We start from the raw sequence: 14555 nt of genomic DNA, 5'->3' as shown, positions 1-14555 counted from the left end.
TCTTTATTCTATTTATTGTTTAGTATATTTTCTCTCTTAGTGTAATACTTGTTAACAGTCTTTTTGCTTCATGTCATACTTGTGTTGATCTCACCAAGTAAAATTCCTTGTATGTGTAACGTACTTGGCAAAATAAAGAGATTCTGATTCTGAATCGTATCTCAATCCGTTTCTCGATCTGTAGATGGATTTACAAAATTTCTTTTAGGAGAGGCAGCAGCTCAGAAGGCCAGTTTGCCAGTTTAACCAAACAATCTTGTAAATCTGGGTTTAATAATAAGAATAAAAAAGAGTATGTTGCTAAATACAGTAAAGGCCAGGATGTTAAAGAAGCTAAAGGAGAATAACCGGGCTGAAAGAGCAAGTCTGGTCATGTACCATTCTACAGTCTGTGTATTTGAAGAAGCTTGTAGGACCTGTAATCTGTCTAAGAGAGAGAAGAAGACACTACTTGAATTCAGTACCTTTAGCTAATCCGTGTCTATTGTATTGATGTCACTGGCATTTGTCATAAATCATCAGCACCTTAAGTTAAAGAGACCAATCTAGTGTGTGCCAACTTCATCAAATAGTCATATTTTTATATGATTTTTCATTTGACTTCTATTTTGTAGGCTTTTTATTTACCATGGAGGAGTATTTCGCACCACCCCCAAGTAAAAGCTTAGACCCTTATCTAATAAATATTTTGTGACACCCCTGTTTATCAATATAGAAGAAACTCCATCGAAACTATGCACATGAAATGACTGCATTAATGAACGATCAGCAGTTACCGAAGCCATTCCTCTAAGACCTCTACTGAAGAAAGGAGGGACTTAATAATATGTAAACACAGGAGGTCTCCTGATCCACACGAGTTATAAAAGAGTGTGGTGTGTAAAACACTAGGCTTATGTTATAATAAGTATAATGGGGTAAAATCAGACAAACAAATAAGTTAAGCCTTCTATGAAATAAGAAAGTACTCTGGACTTTCTACTCTGGTCTCAGACTAGTTCAGCCAGCAGGCTCAGATTAATAGTTAAGATTAACTAGAGTGAGTTAGCCTAATGTGGGACATTTTTTGTAAGTTTGATCCCATGCCATCACAGCCTGTGTTAACCCACAGTTATTTGAGAAAGACCCACACCGAATACAGCTTAGGTGTCCCTCGTTAGGCAGTGTCCAACATCAGGGCAGTTCAGGTCTGTTCAATTCTTAGAATATCGCTAGCTCCCTTTCCTCTGGGAACTGGTCTATTAATTAATTGGTGTGCTGGCATCACATCGTTTCTGTGATTCTAGCTATCTAAGTGCTTTCTTTTTAATTGTCTCAACATGACTGATTAATGACCGCCATCATTATGTAACGTTACCTGATCCTGTTCAGGCGTTTCATCCTCTTGAACGTCTTCCTTCTGCCCCTCTTCTTCAGAATCACCGTGCAACAGCTCGTCTTCATCAGTTAGTGACATCTTTTTCTAGTGGCTTTATGATTTCGCTAGGTAGCAAAAACAGCTCAACACATAACCAGCTAGCTGTTCACTTACAGTTAACTGTCGAGTTCGCCAGCAAAAGGTAGCTAGTAGCTATCTAGCTAGCATTAGCACAACTTAAACTAGCTACAGCAAGCTCATAGTCTACTAAACGACTTACTCAGAGGTAATATGAACTACTATTATTAACTATTGTTATTATTATCAGTCAGGTATTATATATTATTATCCACAGTTCTTTGTAGCTGCTGCAGTTCATTGGAATAACGTTCAGCGTACCGCTCCTAATGTGTACAGTCGTTACCACGGTAACAGAAGTTCTCTCTCACCGGAAGACCCTCATCGCGCTCCTTTGAAGAGTGATCCTTACCTATGCCCTATGCCCTACACCCTACGAAGGCTACACCCTCCGCAGGAAAAGGTTACAGGGTCCACGGTTAGAAAATAACCATTTATGCCATTATTGAAGCCAAATTAGCTAATTGGGGGGGAAACACGACACCTGCTTTTTATGTAAACATCCTTATTATTACAAACTTACAGTGTGAACACAGCAAAAACTGGTGTTTCCCGATATTGGCCGGTACTTACACCGGAACATCTAACCCCCTTCGGACTCTATGTCCATTCCAATGGACATGACATAATTCTGTTACTCTAAACTAATAAATATGATGTAACTGAATGATGTCAGTAATGCTGGTTACTGATTGGATCCTGATAATCCAATCACAATCATGTCATGACTTTCAGCACGCTCTGAGAGAGTGACAGACATCAGACAAGAGGGAGGAGTAAGTATCCATTTATATATATATATATATATATATATATATATATATATATATATATATATATATATATATATATATGCTTATGCTGGACAAACAACTTTGCTGTCAGCATAACTGTAACTGTTTTAAGTGATAATATTTGAAGTTATTTTGAACAACATATTATTAATTTACATAATTAGTAAGTAAAGTAAAGTATGGTGTCACCTTTTTTTTATTATAAACAACAGATGATTATAAATTTGTAAATATATATTTAATTGGTGTTTTTAATTCTTTGTACGTGGTTTTTATCAATTTAATGTCTTATATGTAAGGTTCCAGTTTCATTCTAAGATAACGTGTTATAGAAAAAACTATGCACAAGGAATTACTGCATTAATGAACAATTCGCAGTTACAGAAACCATTCCTCTAAGGCCCCTACTGAAGAAAGGAGGGACTTCATAATATGTAAACACATGAGGTCTCCTGATCCACACGAGTTATAAAAGAGTGTGGTGTGTAAAACACTAGGCTTATGTTATAATAAGTATAATGGGGTAAAATCAGACAAACAAATAAGTTAAGCCTTCTATGAAATAAGAAAGTACTCTGGACTTTCTACTCTGGTCTCAGACTAGTTCAGCCAGCAGGCTCAGATTAATAGTTAAGATTAACTAGGGTGAGTTAGCCTAACCTTAAGGTTCCAGTTTCTTTCCAAGTTAACATGTTCTAAGTTCATTATCCTACAGTAAAAATGATGGTTATGTGTTGAAAGTTCCATGATAGTTTACTGAAGGCAAAACTGATTTCAGGGAATCTTCTCTACAATCAGACATCTTGTATTTATGTGCATGTTTATATTCAGATTCACATGATTTCCCTCTCTTCTTGCAAGCTCTGGGTTTTCCCGGTGATGGCCTCACTGTTTTCCCCCATGCTGTGATAGACAGTTGGGAAAATAAGTATTTTGCATTTTCCACACCTACAAAGAATGGAGAGGTCTGTAATTTTTATTGTAGATACTATTGTAGATACACAACTGGAGACAGAATCTAAAAGAATCCTGAAAATCACATTATTTTTACCAAGCTGCTTGCCTATTGTCCTGTAGCCCATCCCAGCCGTGTGCAGGTCTACATTTAAGTCCCTGGTGTCCTTAGACAGCTCTTTGGTCTTGGCAATGGTGGAGAGGTTGGAGTGTGTGGACAGGTGTATTTTGTACATGTAACGAGTTCAAACAGGTGCAGTTAACACGGGTAATGAGTGCTAAATAGGAGGGCTTCTTATTAAAGAAATACTAACAGGTCTATGAGAGCCAGAACTTTTGCTGGTTGATTGGCGATTAAATACTTATTTAATGCAATAAAATGCAAATTATTTCAAAATCATACAATGTGATTTTCTGGATTTTTTTTAAGACTGTCTCTCACAGTTGTCTCTAACAATTACAGACCTCTCCATTCTTTGTAAGTGGGAAAACTTCAGCAGTGTATTGAATACTTATTTTCCCCACAGTACCTATCAAGTTCATGTGCATGTCCAGAACCATACACAGACTCAACAAAATGCAAATATCGAGTTCCAGATGTTTAGGTCATATAAGATATGATTACTATGAGGAAAAACACCAGAGATGTTTTTAATTTTTTTTTTTTTTTTGGAGAGGAGTCACAATCAGTTTGGCTCAGCTTAAAAGAGTTAAAAGAGTTGGCACACCACACTGCAAATCCTAAAGTCGGCAGCACACTTACCAGCACAAGCACATTATTGACCGGCACAACATTAAGCTGCTGGCCCCTAAAGCAACCAGCACACCATCGTGCACATCAACATTCAGTGTCTCAAGGCAGTCTTTGGAAGTCATAAATAATGAGAAGAAGGCCGGCGAGCTCCAGCATGTTCGGTGCATTAAACCCCTAATAAGTAACACTCTTGAGTTCCTGGGGGGTTTGGGGGGCTGCAAGAGTATGTGTGCTGTTTTTACACCCCCGAACACTTGAGCGTGTCCAGGGCAAGCAGGATGCCTGCTTTGCAGCCATTGCTTGAGGAACCCTTTATGCCTATTTTTAAGCTTGGTAGGCAGTGGTTGCTCATTGGTTAAAGTGCTGGACTATAGGTTGCAAGGTTGTGGGTTCTGGGTCTGCTAAAGGACCCAGAAGTAAGGCTTTTATGTCATCAAAATGTTGTTTAGAGGCTCTTATTATTATTATTATTATTATTATTATTAGACATGTTGAAATGACTGTAAAGATGGATTCCTGTAAAACCTGCAGTTTGCACAGTAAAGTGCTTGCTAAACACTGAATGTCTTCAAGCTCGTACACTTCTACTGACCCAAATGCACGAGAAAGGTCGGTTCCTACCTGCTTAAAACCATGAATAGGCCACAGAGGTATTGGGGTTCTGTTCTGTGGAGCAATGAAACAAAATGCTTGGGATAAGAGGGGGAAGAGGGAAAAGGGCTGCTTTGCTTCCTCTGCCACTGGAAACCTGCAGCACATGGAGGGCAAGATGGATTCAATCAGTATCAAGAAATCCTAGGAGAAAATCCTTGAGGAAGCTGAAGCTTGGGCGTCACTGGGCCTTCCAATGGGACAATTATCCCAAGCATGCCTCAAAGTCCACCAAAGCGTTTCCTACTATCCATAGTTTTCAATTACGGTTAATATTTCCTTAAAACTGAGGCCCCTTAACGATCAATTCAGGTCGTATTATACTAAACTTTACACATCACAGTCTACCAACACAATAGACATCGAAACATTCCTTGATGGTCTAGAAGTCCCAAGGATTAATGTAGAATGATCAAGGTATGTTGGATGCACCCATAACAGAGGAAGAAATCCTACAAGCAATAAGCTTCATGCAGAGTGGAAGGGCGCCTGGACCTGACGGCTTCCCCATAGAATTTTACAGAGCTTTTTCTTCCAAACTGGCACCCTTTCTCACCACATTGTTTAAGGAGATAACTACAATAAAGAGTTTGCCTCCTTCAATGACTCAAGCGACGATCATAGTCATACCAAAGAAAGACAAAGATCCACTAGATTGCAGCTCATATCGTCCTATTAGTCTTTTATGCTGTGACTACAAAATCCTTACTAAGGTACTGTCTCGCCGTCTTGAAACTATAATACCCAAGATAGTTGACCCTGACCAAACAGGCTTCATCCTAGGTAGGCAATCGTTCTACAATATGCGACGATTGCTTAACATACTCCATTCTCCCCATATATCTCATCAGCCAGAAGTGATACTTTCTCTGGACGCAGAGAAAGCCTTCGACCGGGTCGAATGGAACTATTTGTTTACAGTGATAGATAAATTCAGGTTTGGCCCATCTTTCACCACATGGGTTAAAATCCTGTATTCTACTCCAACAGCTACTGTTCGTACAAATTCTACTAGATCAGAATATTTTCCACTCCATAGAGGGACTCGTCAGGGTTGTGGCCTTTCCCCATTTTTGTTCGACCTTGCAATTGAACCATTGGCTATAGCATTGAGAAACCAGAGGGACATAGTAGGTGTCAGTAGGAACCAAACAATACACAAAGTATCGTTATATGCCGATGATCTTCTATTGTTCATATCTGACCCACTAGAATCTATTCCCAGGCTCATAGACATATTACAACAATTTGGAAGACTATCAGGCTATAAATTAAATTTTTCAAAAAGTTTACTTTTTCCCATAAACCAGCAAGCAGCATCCATTGACTACAGCAAATTCCCTTTTAAATTAGAACGCCACTTTTTCACCTATTTGGGTGTCAACGTCACACAATCGTATGAAGGCCTTTATGACCACAATTTTAAAAAACTTTTAGAACGTACTAAACAAGATTTGCAAAGATGGTCACGGCTTCCCATTACACTGGCAGGCCGAGTAAATATAGTTAAAATGACAGTACTTCCGCAATTTTTGTATCTATTTCAGATGATTCCGATTCTGTTAACCAAGTCTTGGTTCAACACTCTGAATAGCTACATCACTACATTTATCTGGAGTAACTCCCCTCCACGCATTAAAAGGAACTACCTGGAGAGGGCGAAATGCAAAGGGGGGTTAGGTTTGCCTAATTTTCTATTCTATTACTGGGCTGCTAACATCTCTAAGTTGAATTACTGGTTGTCAGTGCGGGAACATAACCAAGGCCCAATATGGGCTACCATGGAACTTGCTTCCAATCCACGGCTTTCACCTGTCTCCCTGCTTAGTTGTGCCTTGCCTGCTGGCCTATGCTTTCAAAATTTGAGCCCGATTATTAGGAATTCTCTTAAAATATGGTTTCAATTTAGAAAACACTTTCATTTTAACCAAGCAATTGTTTTCTTTCCATTAATAGACAACCACTTGTTCCCCCCTTCTCAAACAGATACTGCTTTTAAAGTATGGCACAGAAACGGTCTTGTATTTTTTAATGACTTATATATGGAAGGCACATTTGCCTCCTTTGATGCATTGCAGAGTAACCACAATATCCCTAAGAATCATTTTTTCAGATACCTTCAGGTGCGTAGTTTTGCAAAAAAACACCTCCCATTCCCTTCCATACCACCCAAAAATGCAGTAGACTTAATTTTGGAATTAGATCCATACGGTAAAGGGGCCATATCAAGAATCTACCAGTCAATCCAGGACATTAGTCCCCCTACTAGTGAGGTCATGAAACAAGCATGGGAGGAGGACTTGGAAATTGTGCTTTCTGAGGAGATCTGGCAACATAGTTTGAACCGTATACATACCACCTCCCTCTGCATTAGACACGGACTTATTCAATTTAAAAATTATTCATAGACTACATTATTCAAATGCAAAACTAGCCATAATCTTTCCTGGAATTAATCCAGGGTGTCCAAGATGCCATTACAGTCCAGCTACTTTAGGTCATATGTTCTGGTCATGCAACTTACTAACAGTTTTTTGGGAGAAGATCTTTGAAGCAGTCTCCTATATATGTGGTCGGACAGTGGATCCTAACCCCACAATTGCGGTTTTTGGGGTGTCTCCATTGGGGGAACAGTTCACTGCCCTCCAGTCAAACGCTATGGCATTTGCCACACTGATGGCCCGGAGACTGATTCTCCGGGAGTGGAAATCAGTGAAACCCCCCTCTTTCAAACAATGGGTCAGAGAAGTACTGGCAATGATCCCACTGAAGAAGATGAGGTATAATCGGACTGGTAACCGAGCTAAATTTATTAAAACCTGGGCTCCTTTTGTAGAATTTGTGGATAGTATATCTTTAGTTTGATACACCCTGCTGCAACTGTCTTATTCATATATATGGCCAACAAGTTTTAGGGTAGTTTAACTAGTCTAAGATATGAACAAATTTGTATAGTCCCCAGTTAAGAATAATACAGGGCAGATAAAGTGTTTATTTCTCACGTGTGTAGGTCCCTTTTTTCTTTTTTTTTTTTTTCTCTTTTCCCTCCTCGTATCCTTTGTATAATTCTGTGTGTATATAATTAACTATAGATACATGCTTGTGGCTGAGTTATTCATAGACACAGATGATGTATAGTTTATGTTTCTGTACAGGTGCACTTTATATACACTTTTATATTTTGTTTTATGTAATTGCTTTGGGGGGGTGGGGTGGGATTGTAAGGGCTTGTTTCTTGTAACTTTGTCTTTCAATGAAAATCTATAAATAAAATTATAAAAAAAAAAAAAACTGAGGCCCCAACATACAGGTCCCAACTATTTACTAGCACCTACCAGTTCTGGGTTGAATCAGGTCATTGGCATTTAATGGTAGAAATCAATTATACTGTTAATGGCTGATGTGAGCCAATTCACTAAAAATGGTGTAAATGCTGTTCAAAAAAAGATTCCAGCTGGAGTTTCCCTGACCAATTATCCAGCCCACAAAGACAGAAGTGAAAACATTGTCATTGTTCCTTAACTTGAAGCAGTGAGCTGTTGAGTACAGCATTAGTAATTATGGCTGGTAAGGAGCAGTCCCCTTCATGACCACATGACCCATTAATATTTAAGAGTTAATAATTTATGCAGATCTCTCATCATACATCCGGCCTGTCTTGGTTCACTGTTTGGGCAGGGCCACCAAAGCTGCTAATGGATTCATTTAAAGCACTAAAAGTGGGTATAACAGACTTGTGGCCCAAACAGCATATCCTTTTGTGTTAAGTAGGGTTAGTTATTAGCCTTATTAGTTTTAGCTAAAACGTTTCACCTGAATACACAAACCAGCTTATTTCATGCCTGTGTGTGTCTGTGTGTGTGTACATACATGTCATAAAAGTCTTTTAATGAACTCTAATTTAAAAATGCTAATATGCTATTAAACATAGTTGCCAGACTATGGCAACTATGCATTTCTGACCCGTGTCTTTCTCAGATTTCTCCAAATCAGTACACCCCTTACTAGAAGACAAAGAATTCTTAATCTAATGATACCCAGGAAAAACACTGGAGCATTTATTCAGTTCAGTTGCAAAGAAAAGCAAAACAAAAATACCTAAAAAAGTCATTAAATATTTCACATAACCCTATTACAACCTCCAAAAATAAATACCCAGCGTCAACAATGACGCAGCGTCAGTTTTCAGTAGTAAAACTATATACTGCTCATTTCCATGAAGCAGTTTTACTGTTTTAAAACAGAACAATGTTATATTCTCTTCAAACAGGGGCAATAAACAGTATAACATGGGGAGTATGCAGTATATAAACAGTACAGTGTATTCCGTCTTCAGCAATTCTAGTATATTAATAAAATACTGTATATTTTATACACCAATACAACTTTGTGGCCTGATCTGAAATTCAGTGTGCAACATCTTTTCGGTACCACAAATGATCACAATCTGAGCAATATTCCTCTAAATGTCAACAACAGCAGTTTCAATTGCTGTGTAAAGCACAAATAAGAAATACATTCTGAAAAGTGTAACATTTTCACTTCCTTGGTAAAACCTCCAGAAATTCAAGTATGACAATCCACACAGGAATCTAAAATGTAAAATATAATTTGATAATCCTACAAAAATACTCATTAATACTAATGTTAACACCACAAACCCTGAGAACAGCGATGTACAGAGAAACCTCTCGACAGTTTTCTCTTATACAGCTAAACTAGGAGCTTTTACTGCTGCAGATAATGCCAGTACAAAACGCTATTCTGCTAACTTGATGTGGATTCCAAGTGATGGTTCAGTTATTAGATGGTTTGTTAACTTCAGTTGCCAGGCAGCTATGAATAGACCACGTCACTACAGGGCAAATTAGGGAAAGGGAATCAAGTAATAGCACAGACATGATAAGAGGGGTGTTACTCCCTTCTTCCCCATAGTTCTCATAGTGCTCAACCAATTAGTCTTTAATAAAATCCATCCTTCCAAAATTTAGACAAAGTTGAGCTGGGTTTTACCTTTGGCACCAAGTTTTTAAAATGTATATATAATTCAATCAAGGTCATCCACACTGTTGAGAATTGTAAGATAGTGGTTAATCTGTAAAACATCTGTTCCTTGTGTACTATTTCGCTGTACAGTGTGTACTGCTGTGCAATGAACGCATTAACATGTAGGGCAAAAACAAGGCAGAGGATTTACTATTTTAGGTAATCATTGTATATAAGGTAACTTTTAAAAGCACTGCTGTGCACAATTTTCACTTATATTTTTTTAGAATAGGGTTTTTTTTTACTAAACCACTCTGAATTTGAATGTTTTACTGAATTTGAATGGTTTAATGTTTTGAATGTTAATGTTTTCTGCTGAAATTCTGAAAAAAGGAACAATTTGCCCACAATCAACACAGATCAACAGCATGCTTCATACCACAGCTGTTAAAAGTTGCCCACTGCTGAGAATTTGAATCCTAAAGAGAGGATTCACAGGAGCATAATTGGTCCTACTTATTTGTATGTACTGTTGATTTAAAAAAATTATTTTGGATCAAACATTAAAAAGCTTAATCTCAACATATGTATCTTAAAAAGTATTGTTTTGCCATACTGTCCGTCTCTATTCTAAATACTGCATAACTTATTATGACTATAGAAACATCCTTCATCTCTCTACCTAGTCTCCTGTCTATCCACTAATCTGCAACATAGGTTGCTTAGGCATGATAGCATTAAACTCAGAATGGCTAAACATCATTTGAATCTTTAACCCTCAAAGCTGCCAACACCTCACAGAGCTCCAATCAGTGCTGCAAAAAATCCTGGAGTGGTTATGAACACAACCTCTCTTCAAGAGATCCAGTGTGCTACAGAGCTTTTCTGTTACAATATGCCCCAAAACAATCAAGGTTTGGTGCAGGAGACTGCATATTCAAGTAATGGAATATAAGGGTAATGGTCATAAGAGTTGCTGTTTTTGGATCATGGATGTGGTCATATGACCACAAAGCTGTTTCTTGTACCTTTTTCCCAGGCAACAATTCTGGAGAATAAGCAGACAGACAAAGCTATACTTGTGAAATCTAGCTCAATCCCTGCTGAAGATTCCTCTCATAGTTCTCCATGCAGATGTGTATGCGCTGGGTGAAGTAGGTGGGGTCAGAAATGGCTCTGAGGAGGTCATTCTGAATCAGACACAGGTCATACAGTTCTGAAGTAGAGGCTGTTCGGGTCGCTGAACCCTCTGGATCCAAAAACACCTAGAGGAAAGGAAGGCATGCACAGTTGATTCTCTGATAGAAGCTTTGGCTATCAGTGAGGAAATTACACTTTCTTTTCCACGCACCTTAGGATGTACAATAGTGTCTTCATCATTTTGCCGAATGTTGTCGTCGATAAAAATGTGCTGGACTGTGGAGTCAAAAGGGTCAATCCACAGTGGTTTTCCTCCCAAAATGGAGTATGTGTTTCGTGCCCACCTATTGTAAACAAAGTTAATTATGACCAGCCTTTCACTAGAAACTCTCGCATTTCATCATTGCCACACACAAAAAAGGCAACTTTACAGCAGTAGGAAACAACGTCCTTAACTGTTAATAAAAATGATATGTGTCCTATGTGTATAGGCATTTCTATTGGTCGAAGCCTCATGAAATGGTGACACGGTATTAAAAAACACTGTCAGATTATGTCAAAATTATATCAGAAAGTGCCACTGCCAGAAATGAAGAGATTAAAGGTTTTTACATGACCTTAACACATTACTTGTGTGATTTAACATGAGGTCCATCCTGATTGATTTCTTTTGCCCCACTACTTGCACAGTTTTACCTTTAATCCAAATAAAGCTAACCGATCAAGGTGCTTTGTGACTGGATTTTTACACAGCTACAAAGCTAACGTAGGGCAAATTGAGCTTTAGACCCCACCAATTAACACTGCAAACTGCATGCCTAAATAATGTCTTTAAAATGTCTTAAAGACAAAATGTCTTTAAGTTTAATCTTTAAGGGTTAAGTAATCTCAAATAAATAATTTTTGTCATAACAGACTGCCACATATAAAAACTGACAAAAATATGTTGCAATCTTGAAACATCAGATTTGCTTGAGGTTATGAAAACCTCCACCCCTTTTCAGCAACCCTGGACAGCAAAAATTTTCAATTTTCAATGAAGTGTCACTTTAAGAACAGAATGACTTCTCAAAGCCTTTGGTTGGATGCTCACCAGTCAAAGTGATCTTGGAAGCCACTCAGTCCTTGTGAAGAGCTCATGTACTGATACAAGCTCCGCTCCCCATCTCGTGCGGACACACGCTCCTCCCCACAAGTCAGAACTGCACCCTTGTTGCTGCACCTGATCCGGCCTGCTGTTGCTTTCACGCTTAACTAGGGCAGAATGATTAATTAGAAGTGGAATTCTTAAAATGCCGATATTGTGTGTACTGTGTATAGAATGTCTGGAATACAGAGTGTGTAATGAGAGCCCCCCCAGTGTTTAGACATTAATCTACTTGTTTGTTGTCTACCATTGCAAAATATCAGAAATAGGTGAAGAAAACAAAACAACAAAAGGTAATACATCTAAATAAAAAGTTAAATAACTCTATTAAGCATCCCAATTAAAATACAGTCACAAAGGAATACCTTTAGAGCTGGTAGGTCAGGGAAGAGTGGGTGGGTCCCTTGCTCAAGGGCTTGCTGAACAACCTTCAGGACACGAGGCAGGTCCGTGCCAAATGTGCGGAACACGATGGAAAATTCCAACCCCTGGGAAGCCAGGTCCTGTAGCAGCTGGAAGAAGGAGGGAAGAATCCAGTGGTATAGCTTACCATCTTCTCCTCTCACGGAGAGCTCCTTGTCTGGCTGCAGGTGGGCAGGCCACTGCAAGAGCTCAAGATGCTCCTCAAGGACTTTTCGGAATCGCTTGCCCGGCCCAGTGGTGAAGCCTGCTACTCTACCAAAGTGAGAGTAGTACGTCACAGCACCCTCGCAGGGTGGAAGAAGTGATGGAGTCTCACACATCCACTCCCATTTTCCTGGAAAGGAACAGGAACAGGAAAATGTGGTGTCTATGGAAGTAATCTTTTGACATATGATGCATTATATGTCCAAAGGTTTGCAGACACCTGCTCAACCAATGGTTCTTTGGTAGGGCTCGGAAACATGGCAAAGGTTAAATGCATCATAATTAGCTTTTCTGAGCATCTTCAGTAACTGCAGAACACGGACCACTACAACGTGAGAAATTCTGACTTACCTTTTCATCATTTTTTTTAGGGATACACAAAAAACAGCATCTCCTGCACAAATTTCAGCAAAGCATAATCTAATTAGGGAATGTGCCCCGTTTCTCTTTTGCTGTACAAATTCTCTCTACAGACTCTACTCCTCTAGTAGACACCCCACTAAATTATCTAGTGGTCTCCACCCCTCCTCCTGGAGAGCCAGCTAGCTACCTTCCTGCAGGTTGCTTACACACCCCATTCAGACAATCAAGGACTTCTGCAGGCAGTAAATCGTTGGATCAGGGGTGGATCCAAAGTCTGCAGAAAGGCAGGGACTTCAGAAGCAGGGACTGAGACCACTGCACTAGATTCTGGGTCACGGTGATGAGGGTTTTGACTGCTTTTGACTGGTGAGCTCAGGTAGCTAGTGTTAGTGGTGCTGAATGGTTGGTTCTGGATCAAAACAGGGCTCTTTTCTTACCTTTTGCCATCCGTCCCCAAGTCACCGTGGACAGAAAGTATTCAAGAGCAGCAACCGTTCCTTGTTTTGTAACAGCATCAGAAACCAGGATGGTGTTGTTGAGGTCGAAGTGCAGCACTGCTTTCTTCTTCCTGACTGATGGCAACTTTGGAACTGAGGGAGCTGGAGGATTAGCCATGCCGGAGCGTGTTTCACACCCTCTGTTGGTGTAATCGCTGTTGGTGGTCTGTGGTATTTCACCAGGATTGGCAGACATTGTGATGCCACAAGTATTTCCCCCCGCTGTTGGGGTTAAAAGTGTATCACGTATTAAATCAAACAAGCGGCCCGTATCCTTTATTAAACAGTCGTTTGGAGTAATGCTGAAAAGGACAGCTAGCACAAGCTAGCCAAAGATTACTAAGCTACGAGACTGAGGTAGCTAGCTAAACTTTACTGGACAACACATAGCTAGTTAGCCAGCTAGCTTTAGCAGCAGATTATCGCTACACCTGCCAGTGAAGTGTGAAGATGCCCATCTACTGATTTTAAAGATGTAGCTAAACAACGAGGGCTCCACCAACCTGACCACTTGTCATTCCCGCTGAGGCGAATCCGCTAACAGCAGCTGCCACACCATAGCAATTGGGACTAGCTAATGCTAGCTAGCTAAGTTAGCCCCGTTGCTATTTAAGACAGAAAACAAACACTAATGACATCCTATATAAACATCATAGCTACCACCTCACATCAGTCACACACACACACACACACACCTCGCTTTCTAACTGCCTGAATGACATGTACGGTCGCTGTGATTATTATATTTAAAAAAATAATAATCATAATAATAATCATTTAGCTAGATGTCTCTGCCGGCTTCAGCGGCGACGGTGTGGCATTTTTGCACAACTTCCCCATCCCTGTCAGACTCGGAGGGGTGAACTGGGTGAACTGGCCGAGCTGACTGCAGAGAGCGCCGCTCACAGGCTGCCTCAGCTCGCCGACCATCGCCTTCCGTTTGGCTCAGCGTCAGGAGATACTGGGCATAAACCAAATACTTCATTTACTCCAGTACTATTCCTAGTCCTCAAACGACGACAAAAAAGACTTAAAAAAAAATTTATATAATAATACGCAGACTATTAATGGCCACAATGTTTTTAAAAAAATGATTTAGCTAAAAGCAAAACAGAACCAAAAGAAACGCTTTTTGTTTTCCAGTTTA

General features: G+C 39.5%; 2 protein-coding genes across 3 annotated transcripts in view; both read right to left on the bottom strand.

Annotated features, from left to right (window-relative positions):
- Nucleotides 1-1721, bottom strand: part of lrrc23 (leucine rich repeat containing 23) — a 5054-nt gene extending 3333 nt beyond the window's left edge. The window contains exon 1 of the mRNA XM_072696966.1: nucleotides 1358-1721. Within this exon, the coding sequence (XP_072553067.1) occupies nucleotides 1358-1456 (99 nt within the window). The 5' untranslated portion in view covers nucleotides 1457-1721. The remainder of the gene's footprint in view (nucleotides 1-1357) is intronic.
- A 6969-nt stretch (nucleotides 1722-8690) lies between these two features.
- On the bottom strand, nucleotides 8691-14335 carry LOC140576997 (uncharacterized). 2 transcript variants are annotated; one of them, XM_072696750.1, is made up of 6 exons: nucleotides 13912-14335; nucleotides 13349-13630; nucleotides 12287-12678; nucleotides 11868-12028; nucleotides 10986-11118; nucleotides 8691-10899 (listed from the first exon to the last, which is right to left on the bottom strand). In XM_072696750.1, the coding sequence occupies exons 2-6, from the start codon at nucleotides 13602-13604 to the stop codon at nucleotides 10723-10725; spliced, it is 1119 nt and encodes a 372-aa protein (XP_072552851.1). In that variant the 5' UTR covers nucleotides 13605-13630; nucleotides 13912-14335; the 3' UTR covers nucleotides 8691-10722. The 2 variants fall into 2 exon arrangements, with proteins under 2 accessions (XP_072552851.1, XP_072552850.1); XM_072696749.1 differs by having other exon boundaries at nucleotides 14104-14335.
- Nucleotides 14336-14555: the final 220 nt, after the last annotated feature.

This window comes from Salminus brasiliensis, chromosome 14, assembly GCF_030463535.1.
Source record: "Salminus brasiliensis chromosome 14, fSalBra1.hap2, whole genome shotgun sequence".
In the NCBI taxonomy this organism is placed as follows: domain Eukaryota; kingdom Metazoa; phylum Chordata; class Actinopteri; order Characiformes; family Bryconidae; genus Salminus; species Salminus brasiliensis.
This window is presented reverse-complemented; position numbering and strand designations above follow the sequence as displayed.

What these genes read in the sequence shown, in the direction of transcription:
- LOC140576997 (XM_072696749.1), bottom strand. Translation starts at nt 14,185, where the DNA reads ATGATTATTATTATGATTATTATTTTTTTAAATATAATAATCACAGCG. An exon ending in TCAGGCAGTTAGAAAGCGAG is followed by an intron (nt 13,631 to 14,103) that starts GTGTGTGTGTGT and finishes TAACCCCAACAG; the next exon opens with CGGGGGGAAATACTTGTGGC. An exon ending in CTGACCTACCAGCTCTAAAG is followed by an intron (nt 12,029 to 12,286) that starts GTATTCCTTTGT and finishes ATTCTGCCCTAG; the next exon opens with TTAAGCGTGAAAGCAACAGC.